Source organism: Epargyreus clarus, unplaced genomic scaffold (assembly GCF_041222505.1).
Source record: "Epargyreus clarus isolate Ecla_fem2 unplaced genomic scaffold, WU_Ecla_fem_2.2 ptg000016l, whole genome shotgun sequence".
In the NCBI taxonomy this organism is placed as follows: Eukaryota; Metazoa; Arthropoda; class Insecta; order Lepidoptera; family Hesperiidae; genus Epargyreus; species Epargyreus clarus.
Window position 1 is genome coordinate 1,403,036 of NW_027332224.1, and position 14,076 is coordinate 1,417,111.

General features: G+C 39.4%; 1 protein-coding gene across 1 annotated transcript; it reads left to right on the top strand.

Annotated features, from left to right (window-relative positions):
- The first annotated feature begins 244 nt into the window (after positions 1 to 244).
- Positions 245 to 13,167, top strand: LOC140748745 (uncharacterized). Its single transcript, XM_073081606.1, has 12 exons — positions 245 to 761; positions 1,684 to 2,364; positions 2,879 to 3,325; positions 3,867 to 4,049; positions 4,181 to 4,249; positions 4,747 to 4,848; positions 5,201 to 5,293; positions 9,447 to 9,545; positions 10,196 to 10,344; positions 11,119 to 11,224; positions 11,975 to 12,082; positions 12,819 to 13,167. The coding sequence occupies exons 2-12, from the start codon at positions 1,708 to 1,710 to the stop codon at positions 12,882 to 12,884; spliced, it is 2,079 nt and encodes a 692-aa protein (XP_072937707.1). The 5' UTR covers positions 245 to 761; positions 1,684 to 1,707; the 3' UTR covers positions 12,885 to 13,167.
- The last annotated feature ends 909 nt before the right edge of the window (positions 13,168 to 14,076 follow it).

Below are 14,076 nucleotides of genomic sequence, written 5' to 3' on the forward strand. Positions count from 1 at the left end.
GGTCTGTTTAAAAAAATATTTTTATATAGTTATCCCAATTAATTACAAGTATTTACATTCAACTATAGTAAAACAGAATGATTATATATAAATAAAACTTAAATTTTGTTTGATTATTATTATCTCATTAAAAATTTAATGATGATGTGGAGCCTTGATATCGACTTTCTCAGCAATTTCGAAACGCATGCGCTGTACGGCAGCGCCATCTGCGGTAGATTTGCTAAAAAGAAATGAAACGCCGCCATTTTGACATGACATTTGTTTGGCTTTGTGTTCTGCAATAAAAAACTATCATGTAATTACGCGATTAATTCGAGATTTGTTCGTATTTCCGTCGTATAATTTATGCATCGGCGTTTCGGATGAATAAAATCACATGCATCATTAAGAAACGCTTCCGATTAACAGCGCATAAATCAATACTGTGCCGTGCCGCTTTTTTATTTTCACGATTGTAATCCTTTAGTTATTTCAATGATTTAACGCTAAACATCGTAATATTTAGTGGAATAGTGTTTCGTATTGTGTTTTAAACAAACATTTGCGGTAAGAAATGATGGGAAAGTGGTAAAAATCGGCGTGAAAAAAAGGCGCGAAGACTTGCCGCCGCAGTGAAGCGATCCAAAAATAAATGTGTTATTAAAACAAAAATTAACAGCAGTGCGTATTGTTTGGGACGCAGTATCTGTGATGTCCGCGCTTTTGTTGAAACACTTTATTTATATTAGGGAGTGCACATAGCTGGCGACAGATTTCATGTAAGTATTTTCTATATTCGTATTTCTAATTAAAAAACTATTTTTACTTCCAACTAACTGGTACATATTTTCAAAAATATCACTGCTACAATAATTTTTGTAACCGGCTTATGAATAAATGAAAGAAAAAAAACAGAAGTTCACAAGTAAACAACATTCAAATTAGAAAGTCATATTTATGTAAGACACTGCAGTAACTTTAGGCATCCATTTTCTTTATATTTATATCTTCATCCATATGAAGCAGATAAGATTCAACTAAAATAAACACAAATGTTTATTTTTATTGTTTAAGATGTATAGCTAAATATGGTCCAATAAGGTTATTTTCACATGACACATTTCAACTTGCTACTCAGTTAGAAACATGCAAGTTTTCTTATACTGGAGCAGTAAACTTGGTTGCAGTCCATCTGATGGTATGTAGTCACTGCCGCCCATGAATATCGGTGGCTGACTCCATATAGAATACGAGTCCTATCTGAAACCAATCACAGATGTATTGCCTTTCCTAAGGACCGAGATTGTCAGTCTCACATGTAACTTAAAAAAAGTTCTCAAATAATTTTCAAACTTACCAATTTGCACTTAGCCAGTTCGGTGGACTATAATATATACCCTTCTCACGATATACGAGAGACCTGTGTCCAGCTGTGGGACAGTTATAGATTGACGATTTACAGAAAAAAGAAATATATGCTTGTTTCTTATAAGCGAAAACTGTTTGTGAACTGTTGTGAATTTTAAAATATGTCAATGTTGTGAATTTTAAAATATGTCAATGTCAATCTTCTAAGAGTTGCTCATATATATTGTCTGTTAACAATTTACTGTGATTGTAGAAAGTATTATGTTCTATGCTCCAACCAGAACAAGAACTATATTTAACAATTTTTTTTTTATGAATAAAATATTTTCTCAGGTTAAGTTTCCTTCGAGACTTGCAATGCGTTTAAGAAGTAGAAAGAGGGAGCGGCCGCTCTCAGCGAAGAAGAATACAACAAGGGTATCTAAATTAACTCCAAAACTAATTGCCAAGCCTCTACTAAAGTCCAAACCAGCTTGGGAGAAAATTCTGAGGCGTGACGGAGCCAAAAATGCCTTATCGTCAGACACTACCTTACCCTGTATCACTCGATCACAAAAGAACTTGAAAACGAGACCAGTTAGAACTAAATTAAGCATGGAGAAACCAGTGGAGCTGCTCAAGAAGGCGAAGTTGAAAGAGGACGGGCAAAAGAAGCCGATATTCCAAACGGTTGTGCGTAGCTCGAATAAGGACACCGTGTCTTCGTCGACAGCCTTGAAGACACCGAAGAGTCCTCAGAACGATAAAGTGACAACGACGTCGAAGAAACTCAAAGATGTGCGTACAACGAAGAGTGTTCAGCTACGTCACAGCTCGTTGAATCGTGAGCTGAAGAAGACAGAGTCGATGCCTGTAGCTATGGGCTCGCCGCGTAAGACTCGTCGGTTGGATAAAACTGATAAGGCAGCGTCTCTCAACAGCTCTCCGATACGTAAGGTCCGGCAGCTTGGTGTACCCTCACCTAAGATGAGTAAGATTGCTGTTAGCTCGACTAATGAGAGTCCTAAGAAGAAGGTATGTATCATTATAATCTATGCAAATTTGTAAGTGGAATAAAAATTTTATTGCCAGTTTTTTTATAATATACATAAGCATTACAAACGAGCGTGCATTCAACCTGATGCTAAGTGACTTATGGTCCATAACGGCCTTCAGAAATCAACCCCAGATAATATGAGAGTGAGTAACTCCTACGTGATATTGGTTATAGATACGTTGGTACCCCTGAAGTGGTCAAAACTGACACTGAAATGCAAGAATTACTTCATGCTAGAAGTAGGTGTAGTTGTAGTGGGTAGTCGAACTATACTGGTTTTACATCATATCAAGTCCATACTAAATGTAGTTAAATGACACTGTTGTCTATGTACTTTTGCAACAAGAATCTAATTTTAATTTTAGACTTCAAATTTATTTAGGTAAAATAATAAACATTGATTAAATTTTAAATAAAATCTCAAAGAAAACCATCATAACTAATCTGATGAAACAAGTCATAAATATACCTAATTATTTATGTATTTTAAAGGTTAAACCCAAGGCACCAATCGTACCAGAACAATCCAACTGGAACTCTGACGATAATGATGTGACAATGTACGAGCCACACACAACAACCTTCGTGGACTTCCCGACACCTAAAAGCGAGGAGTCCGACTCCGATGGTCACGTGGAATCATCAGAACTATGTCTCCCAACCGATTGCCTGAATGACTTTATGGCTATCGCAGAGTGTGCTAGATTGATGAATGATGATCTTGCAACGGAAGAGGATATCAACTTCCTAGCTGATAAAGCAGCTAGGGTGATGACAACGGAGAAGGGGGAAGAGTGCCAACGAAAGAACTCAGTTGAGAAACGAGTGATGAAACGCAGGAAGTCTAGCAACGATCTGGAGATGTACCAACCGACCTCAACGACGGATGATTTGGACAATTGCACCGATTTCCTCACCAATGGAGAGAAATATGTACAGGTGATTTTATTTGTAAATTGAAATTTATAGACTTTGTTAAGTTTGATTTTGATATTATATATGTTCCACAATGACTTGCTTTTAGAGTAGTCAGGTAGTTGGTCAATTTTTAGAATTTATTACTGTAATAATGATAGTACTACTTTCTCTTTTTTTTTACTGCATATTGATGCTTTTAGTAAGCGACATGGCTTAATGCAATGCTTTACAGGAATGATTTAAAGTAGAAATATTAAGAAAATAAACTCACCAAACTCGTGAAACTGAAACAATTTAGCAAAGAAATATTAATCTAAGAAATATATGATTATTTTGTCAATATTTAAAGCTCAATTTTTATTTTTCTAAATTTTAATCTATGTCGCTTAGTATTGCCTTTATATATGCATAAATTATTACATTGCCGTTGTGTGAATAAACCATTAAAGAACATACTATAAAAATTAGTAATCTACTTTAAAAAAATTAGTATCAACAATTAACTTATTCTTTAACAACTTTAGCACAATAAAGCTAAAATATACCCATCTCTTTCCCCCAGCCGGACTTCGTGACAATGCTAGAGCAGGACGGCTACGTTCGCGACTCGGAGTGCGAGATCTCCTCGACTTGCGGTGACAGAGGTACCGCTATAGAGAGCCTGGAGGCGCTGTCTGCGAGGAGCCCAAGCTCGGGCTTCCTGGCTGAGATCAGTCAGAGTTTAGCTGCGGAGGCTGCTGGATGGGTATGTGACTTTCATTTTCTGAGATTGAAGTAGTAAGCTTTTTTTTTATAAGTAGCAGACAAGCATGCTCCTGCAATTTTCATATAAGATGTATTGCTGAAATATACTGATTTTTCCTCCTTTGTCCACAGAGCCCGTCGGATATTGTACCGGACGACAGCTCGCTAGCCTGTCACGATGAACCAACACCGGATATTGAAGTGAGTATAAATTTTCGTATGTATAAAAAAATTATAGGAAGCCTTATTGGAAGTAGGGATGTGTAGGGAGTTCTGCCCGGATTGATCGATAAAACAAAGTCGTCACTTGTCCCTAAAATTTAACAGCGAAAAAAATAATTTTGTAATTTCCTCTCAAATAATAATATCAATTAATTTCTAACAAAATTTTGTAGCAGTTACTATTTCAAAAATCCATTATTTCACAAAAATAATCATCATCAATTATTATAAAATGTACTATTTTCTCACGTCCCTAGTTAGACTTATAACCTTGAGTTTTGCGAAATCATACTTCTTTAAAGGGACCTCACTGCATTTGGAAGGACTGCAGTGATTCTTTACATAGCCGACATATTAAAATAATCAACACTGTGTAATTGGTTAGTAAATATTGAAAGTTTTGCCGAAAAAAAAATTTAAGGTACATAATAAATGTATATTATTTATAGTGTATTAATTCTCCCTAATTGTTGCAGGAGGAAGCGGCAGATGTGATATCGTCGTGCAGCACCAGAGTCGACTGCGAACAGATCTCTTCCTGGGTCGACGCTTTCGACCCCTACTTGTTCATTAAACAGGTATGTATATCCACATTATATAATCATTGATAATTTCACATGGGATATTATGTAAAAAAATAATATGAAGAAAGTAAAAATTGTAAAAAAAATATTATCAATAAAATTAAAAATAAAATAACACTCAAAACATATACAATTAAACAAAATAAATAAAAGTAAATGGGGATGTTGTTTTTGCACATGCATGTATCCTGTATGCATATTGAGATATAGAGGGTGGTGCATACTGCATGTTTTAGAATGTATACCATCATGCATCATGCTAAAAACAACTTCCAATAGAAGTAGTTTCTAGATTTACCATATAAATGTGTAAAATAAATGAACTAATATTAAATTTTGTTTGTAGCTGCCACCGCTAGAGACGGTGGCCACCGGTGCGTTGCGCGCCCGGTACCCAGCTCTGCCGCTGAAGACTCGGACCAGTCCTGATTTTAGTCTCGTGAGTATATAACTATTTACTATCATAGAGTACATCACTATTTACTATCACAGAGTACATCACTATTTACTATGACAGAGTACATCACTATTTACTAGAGATGCGCCGAATAGTGGTTTCACTGAATAACCGAATACCGAATAATATTCGGTTTAACCTTCACCGAACCGAATATTCAGCCCCATTATTGGGTTCACCATTTATTTATTGTCAATTTGCCAGTTATGTGTTTTCATTCACTTTAAAATGTTGACTTGAGTTTTAAAAAAATGATTACTGACCTTAGGTTTAAAATAAATATTGACTATACTATAGTCTGATTCATAATTCGGTGTCCAAAATGTAAACAAACAAATGTCACTGTCAAAATTAACAAGAAACAAAAACTTTAACAAACTCAACAAAAAACGAAAACATTAGAATTATTCACAATTTAACAAACTCGCTATGAAAACGACAATTCATTCGAGTTCAATTACAATCACGAAAATAGATAATAAATATCACCTACGAAACTTAAAAATGACGGCACAAGAAATGTTCTGGGTTCCGATTGTGTTACCATTATCACATTTTAATTTTCTACCATAAACCTTGTTTTTTATTATTATTACTGTATGGAACGAAATTGAGGTAATATAAATATTAGAAAATGTGAATTGATCTTAATTTTTTTAGATTATTATTTTATTATTGTTGCATTAATTTAATATTGTCAAAAATAAGAAACTACCATTTGAAACGTATTTTCTTGATAGGTCAACACCTTTGTTTACACTTTGGACACCTAATTATGAATCAGACTATACTATCAGAACTATAGACTAAGTAACAAATGTGTTGACTTGAGGTTTTAAAATAAATGTTGATTTGAAGTTTAATTGTTTTATTTTATTAGCTTTATTCAACATATTTGAATAAGATTTGAGTGTGACTTATAAATCTTATATTAGAAGTTTTGTGTTTTAGTCCTGTACCATATCGTGTATGCAAGAAAATAGAAATACTCGAACCGAACATATTCGGCACTAAAACGAATAATTCGGCCGAATACAAATAGCAAAAAAGATGCCGAATACCGAATACCAAACGAATATTCGGCGCATGCCTACTATTTACTATCATATTTATTTCAAATCAAATCAAATCAATTTTTTTTATTCAAAATAGGTTCTTTACAGATCACTTTTTGAATGTAAAACAACTACCACCACTTCACAAGGTGTTTCGTTATGGAGAAGAAGCGGCGAAAGAAACTCCATAACACACATCTTTAAAAAAAAATTGTTTTTGACAATGTTAACTTAACGTAATGGTACATGTGGAGCTGGAGCTAATTCAGACCACACCATTTTGTCAGTCAAATAATCACTTACTTTATAGTACGCTTTTTTACATAGCGTTAGTTTAACGACATTTTTAAACTTTTTTTCTGTGAGATTCAAAATGTGGTTCAGACTAGAGTAATCACAGTAATCATCATGTACCAATATAAGTCATGTGTCATATACAAGGGCCATGATAACCTTTTTTTTTTTTTTTTTTTTTTTTACGAGGGGGAAACCTTCAAAAGGTACCCGACGACGTGGGAGCGACGCCGGGTTATGTGGGATTTTTACCGCACTAAAACCCCCCCGGTGGTCGTCCTCAACGCTTGTTGGAGAACTCCGGGATCTCCGAGGGAACACAACCGGAGTCCTCCAAGCGCAATGCCCCGATCGGGCTCTACCCTGGGGGAGCACTTTTGGCTCCTCCCACACCATCTGGTGTTTACGACGGTATGCGACCACACATACCGTCGTCCTTCCCGGGGTTGCTTGCTGGACGGTCCGAGCTCCCACTCTTGCCACCCGCAACCCCGGAAGCCCCCTTTTAGTCGCCTCTTACGACAGGCAGGGGATACCGTAGCCCTATTCTACTCCCGAGACTACAGGGACACCGCGCCGGGGGGCGCTATCTACGCCTTCGGCGTCTCCTTCTCCGCGCGGGATCAGCGCGCTCCCTGGCCCGTTCGGCGTCCTCTTTTGCGAGCATAACGCGGTCGCAGAACGCGACCACGCTATCCCACGCTTCGCCAGAACGGACCATTGCCGCAACAACAGTCTCCGGGGAGAGGTCCGGCCCTATATTCTGCACCAGGATCTGCCGCTCGGGTTGCCACGCTGGGCAGTCCTCGAGGGTGTGCTGCGCAGAATCCTGGGCATGGCCGCAATGATGGCACTGCGCTGAGGCCTCCCTGCCTATCCTGTGCAGGTACTCACCGAAGCAGCCATGTCCGGTGAGCACCTGTGTCAGCCGGTAGGTGACGCGTTTCTTCCTTTCTAGCCAAGCTCGGAAGCTGGGCAGGATCGCACGGACCACGCGTTGGCGTGCGCCCCGTGGCTCCTGGAGCCTATCACGCCAGCGTCTTAGGGCGTGCCAGCTAGCTCTCGTCCGGAGCACTTCGACCGTCTCAGCGTTAGGAGGATGGCCACTCTGGCGGAGACTGCGGATCTTAAAAAAGATCTCAGCAGTCATATCCGCCAGAATGTCCAGGGGCGGAAACCGCGCCAGGACTGTGGCCGCCTCATACGAAATAGTCCGGTATCCTCGTGCGACTCTGATCGCGATCATACGCTGCGCGGCATTCAATTTGGCCGCGCGGCGCCGGCAGCCCGACAGTCTATTAGACCATACGGGCGCACCGTAGAGCGCGATAGAGCGCACGACACCTGCGTAGAGGCGGCGGACTTCCTCCCTTGGTCCCCCTAGATTTGGTAGCAGTTTGTGCAAAGCACCCGCTACCTTGTGAATCCGGGGGACCAGACGGTCGAAATGCTCGTCGAAACGCCAGCGGCTGTCCAACACGAGCCCCAAGTACCTCATGCACCTGCCCACTTCGATAACCGCGTCACCCACCCGCACTGACATGCAGGGTGGTTCCACGCCCCTCCGCAAGCCGTGGAACCATAGCGCCTCGGTCTTATTCTCCGCAACGCTAAGGCCTATTCCGCGTATTTTTGCGACAACGCGTGCCACCCCTAATTCGGCCAGCCTCGTCGTGCCCTCAAAAGTCTCACCCTCGGCGAGTACGAGAGTGTCGTCGGCGTAGCAGATAACGCTTACACCTCGAGGGAGCTCCGTCCGCAGTACGACATCATATGCGAGATTCCACAGGAGTGGCCCCAAGACCGACCCCTGCGGAACCCCGCACACGACACGCTTCTCCCCGACACTCCCGTATCGGTCCGGATAGCTTACACTCCGGTTCGACAGATAGACCGTCAACACGTCACGCAAATAGGGAGGCACCTGATGATATACGAGGGCCTCCCTTATCGCTTTCCAGGGCAGAGTGTTAAAAGCATTCACAATGTCTAGGCTTATAGCCAGAACGACTCTGCCACTGGATACGGCCTGCTCTGTGACTGCGCGAACACGGAGTATAGCATCGACAGTCGAGCGTTCCTTTCGGAAGCCGTACTGACTGTCGGATAGATCCGGACCGCTGCACGCCAAATGTCCGCTGATACGAGCGGAAACAATCCGCTCGAAAAGCTTTCCCACTTCGTTCAGCAGACATATCGGCCTGTAGGCCGAGGGTGAGTCTGAGGGTCTGCCCGGTTTGTGGAGGAGCACCACCTTCGCCTGCCTCCATTCCGCTGGGAAGCGACCGGCACGGAGGCAGTCAGTGAACAGAGACCGCAACCTCTCCCCGAGAACGGTCAGCGCCAACACCCAGGCCCGACCCGGGATTCCGTCAGGGCCTGGTGCGGTGTTTCGCGCAAGGGCCATGATAACCTAGTGGTTCAGAAACTCGGCCGATCATGCATCATTAAATTGAATATAAATATTTTTTCCTAGCCGTGAATTGAACGAGATCATTTTGAAAAAATACAAAACACCACTACCACCATTCACCATACAGGCTCCACAGAATACCAGCGTTTCAGATGACTAAGCTTATCTGAAACATTAAAGCTGAGTGGAGACCTTTTCGGTTAAAAATAATTATAATATTTTTTTTGTATGCAATTTTCTATTTGTGTTCATTGTATATTTTTTTGCCGAATAAACTATTTTCTTTCTTTATTTCTTTCATTCCACCACCTTATAAAGATAAAATTTTAGGAGGTAATGATAAATGACTATAAGCAAACAATATTTTGTGCAGGTATTGGATTTAGACGAGACCCTGGTGCATTGCTCGCTGCAAGAGCTGCCCGATGCCAGTTTCCACTTCCCAGTGCTTTTCCAGGATTGCAGATACACTGTGAGTATATTTTGATGTGTATTATATAATATTGAAGTAGGAAATGATCATGTAGTCCACCTGATGATAAGTGGCTACTGCCGCCCATGGACATAATATAGGAGTAGCAGACAAGAATACAGTCCACCTGATGGTAAGTGGCTACTGCCGCCCAGGGACAACTGTAATCAACCCCAGATGAGATTAGATTGGCCTGAAGTTGGTCACAAATGTGTTGCTAACCCTGAGGACTAAGTTGGAATACCTTGGATAAGTATTTCTCCCATACCACACCCTTCAAACCAGAACACAGCAGCGCCTAACACTGCTGTTATAACAGAAATAGGTGTAGCGGTGATACTGCAGGAGTTGAAATACAGAGTGTCCTACCGCCTTTAACTTTACCACGTTCTTTCTTGGGTGTGATTAAATATGGATAGTTACGCACGTTATTAATAATTAATCTATCCAATATTCTGCTTACCATAAATCGACATTTGACATATCAAGACAGAATAAAATTGGATAGATTGATTATTAATAACGGACGTAACAAGCCGAGTTACTTACCATTAGACATACTGTTAATTAAGGTATAAATAACACTGGATTTTCGCTACCAACCAAAATTTTGAGATCTTTGCCATTTCTAAACAAACATATTTGTCCAGGTGTTCGTCCGCACACGTCCACACTTCGCCGAGTTCCTCTCGCGCGTGTCTCGTTTATACGAAGTGATTCTGTTCACGGCGAGCAAGAGGGTGTATGCGGACCGTCTGCTCAATCTGCTGGATCCTGCTCGCCGTTGGATCAAGTACAGGTGAGGATGTCTAGGGTAATGTTTTGTAACCGACTTCTTCTTGCGCCGCTTCTTCTCCATAGCGGAATACCTTCCGAAGCGGTGGTAGTTTGTTGACTTTCAAAAAGTATTCTATATGAATCAATTTTGAATAAATGAGATTTGAATTTAAATTCAAAAAAGGTTTTGTATTCACCGTTTAAAAGCTAAAAAAATTCGAAGGTAGAAAAAAAACCCATGTTATTTAAATGTTAAAATTGAAATTCACATTGAGCGACCTTTAAATAATATTGATGTGAAGAACACCAGTTTCTACAGACTTGTTTTTTTACAACTAAGAAGATATTTCGCGGGTATGTATGGAAGTAAGGTAGGTATGTATGTAAGTTTGTATGACCGCAATTTTCTCAATAGCTACTAATCCAATTTGAATGGGGTTTTGGTTATTTGAAAGCTCATTAGAGTGTATGTTTGCATGTATGTACGTCTTATTTTTTGTATAACAGCAGTGTTAAGCGCTGTTGTATTCTGGTTTGAAGGGTGTGGTAAGGGAGACATACTTTTCCGAGGCGTTCCAGCTTAGTCCTTAGTAGTAGTGGCGCATCTGTGGCCGACCTCAGTAAGCAATATTAAACCCTATCTTGGGTTGATTACAGGTGTCCATGGGCGGCAGTAGCCACTTACCATCAGGTGGACTGCACGCTCGTGTGCTACTCCTATATTAAAACAAATATTTGTCTGGCCGTGGATTGAACCCAGACCCCTCCATAAGTGACGTGTGTTGTGTTATTCCAGGTTGTTCCGCGAGCACTGCCTGCTGGTGAACGGTAACTACGTGAAGGACCTCTCAATCCTCGGCCGCGATCTGCGCAAGACCGTCATCGTGGACAATAGCCCCCAGGTACGTGACTCTTGCTCCCCCAGGGCAGAGCCCGGGGCATCGCGCTCGGACTCCGGTTGTGTTCCGTCGGAGATCCCGGAGTTCTCCAACAAGCGCTGAGGACGGACACCGGGGGGGTTTTAGTGTTCTACATAACTGTGTCGCTCCCACGTCGTCGGGTACCTTTTGAAGGTTACCCCCTCGAAAACAAAAAACAAAAGGTATGTGATTCTAAAGTAAAGTCATCGTGAAAAATTCTTAAGCGTGCATTTTTTGTGATGGGTGAAAAATGTGAAGCTCGCGTGAGGACACGTGGCCTGATCGAAAATTCGTAAGACGGCAAAGCAAACTGCGAAATTCAAGATGTAATCCGGTGTCAGCATGGAAAAAATATGTCAATGGGTGTCAGTTTCATTTTTTATTTATTATATCTTATTATTCAGCTTAGATTTCGAAATTTTTCACGTCACTCGGATTATTGCACTCATTATCATTACTTTCATTCTCATTATTTCCCAGAATTTGATCCTTATAAGCGACACTATCAGATAGTGGAATAATATTTTTTCAAAATGAACTTGTTCGATTCCCGGCAAGGGCAAATTATATTTTAAAAAAAGAATGATGCAATTTTAGTTTTTATCAAAATCGGCTTCGTTATCTTCAGCATATTAAGCTTATCCTTATAGTTTCGGATTTGGCCCTAAAAGCCCATTTGAAAACTTGCCCATTTGATATCATAGTAAAATGTATGAATATATTTTTCCACAGGCGTTCGGCTACCAACTGGAGAACGGTATACCGATAGACAGCTGGTTCGTGGACCGCAGCGACAACGAGCTGCTCAAGCTGCTGCCCTTCCTCGAGCACCTCGCTACTGTGAGTACTGCCACACTTTCTATACCCCACTGCTGGGCTAGATCTTGCCCACGGGTGGGCAAAGTCTGGAGTGTACACCATTATGCTCCAATTTGTATTGGTTATAGGGTCTTTATGGGTGATTTATGGTCAAATTGCTAATAAGTCCCCTAATGGGGTATAACAATTGCCATCCTATGATAACAACTGGTACAGACTTAATGTGCTATCTGAAGCGGTTATAAAATTCAGCCACCAGTGGCCACCCATCCAGCTTTCTACCGAGCTTAACGTTGCTTAACTTTGTTGCATAAATCACAGGCGAGGGTTATTTGGACTTTTTAACCCGTCTCATTATAATAGAATTATTTTATTTGATCTAGTGGTTATTCTGTTATAATATAGAAGTAGCAAACGAGGGTACGGTCCATCTATCTAATCGTAAGTGTCTAGTGACTCTCATGGACATCTATAATCAACCCCGGATAAGATTATCCTACGTGAAGTTCGCCATAGATGCGTTGCTAACTAGCTACTAGCTGAGGACTAAGTTGGAACACTTCAAAGTCTTCCTTATAACACTTTTCGAACCGGAACACAGCAGCGCTTAACATTGCTGTTAATAGGCAGAAATATGTGTGACGGTGGTGCCTTCGGGTACCACCGTCATGGTTCTGCTACCCTGCTGCTGCTATATTTAAGTGGTAAATCTCTTTGTTGTTCATAGGCAAATATAAAAAATATGTTTCCATTTCAGAAAGATGACGTGCGACCGTACATTCGGGACAAATACAAGCTGTTCAGCTACCTGCCGCCCGACTAAACAACAACACAACAACAACAAACAACTGTTGTTATATATATACAACATATTGTGTTATAATATGTCTCACTTGTCCACTTGGATGTTCATTATATATTACATAAGATTGGTAAAATGTATGTGTTATTACGAAAAGTGTATAAGTAAAGTTGAAAAAGGTTTATTTAAGAAATTATACATTTTGTTGTTGTATTATACGTTGTATATATAAGTGTATATTATGTATATTTTACGTTGAACTTACAAAATTTGGTTTATTTTTATTTTATGAAAAATAATTATGTTAAAATATAAAGAAATTATGCAAATTTTATCTTTAAAATACATTTATTTAATTGATTTAAAAATGTTATTGTATTTTTTTATATTTGATTTTGGGATTATTCATTAATATGTTGGTATTATAAAATAATTAACATTTATTATACAATGTATAATATATGTATAAATATAAATTAAATTGATTTTTTTTTAATTAAATCAGATTGTGATTTTTTTTCTCACAATTATATTAATAAATAATTTAGAAAAGTTAAAAAATGTATAAATTATACAAAATATACAATTATTGTATGTTTTTGTTTATACTGAACATTCAAGCCGACAGAATTGTTTTTGCATTGAAATAAAAATTATGATAGAATATTTATAATTGAGAATCGTATTATTATATTTTAAGGGAAAATGTTCTAAATATGTATAATTATAATTGTATATTATATACAATAATTTATTTAAAAAATTGGCGGATTTAAGATTATGTATAATTAGAGTACGCATTAGGATTATAATGACGTAAGGGCAAGACTTCTAATAATTATTGATTTATTAATACAAAAACTAAAGCCGTTTTATTTTATTACATGTTAGGCCCGTGCCAGACATAGCACAAACATTTGAACACATATTTGAACAAATGTTTGCACAGATATTTGAGTATTTGTTCAAAGCTTTCTTCAAATATTTGCATTTTGCAATTTGGTGTCGGTTTTTCGAGCGCACATCAAAGTGTTGCCTTCAAATATGTGCGGAGGCTGCCACACATAATCAAAGTCCAGTTGGTAGTACATGGCATGAGTGGCAGGTTAAAAATTTAAACAAATAAGTGTTCAAATGTGTGAGCAAAGTCTTTGTTCAAATATTTGTATATGTCTGGCGCCGGTTAGGGTGGATTGCATGAAAAGCCGTTAAA

Excerpts from the sequence above, each read along its gene's own strand:
- LOC140748745 (XM_073081606.1), top strand. The coding sequence starts at position 1,708 with ATGCGTTTAAGAAGTAGAAAGAGGGAGCGGCCGCTCTCAGCGAAGAAG. Across the intron at positions 5,294-9,446 it reads CCAGTCCTGATTTTAGTCTC|GTATTGGATTTAGACGAGAC; the intron begins GTGAGTATATAA and ends TATTTTGTGCAG. Across the intron at positions 10,345-11,118 it reads CGCCGTTGGATCAAGTACAG|GTTGTTCCGCGAGCACTGCC; the intron begins GTGAGGATGTCT and ends GTGTTATTCCAG.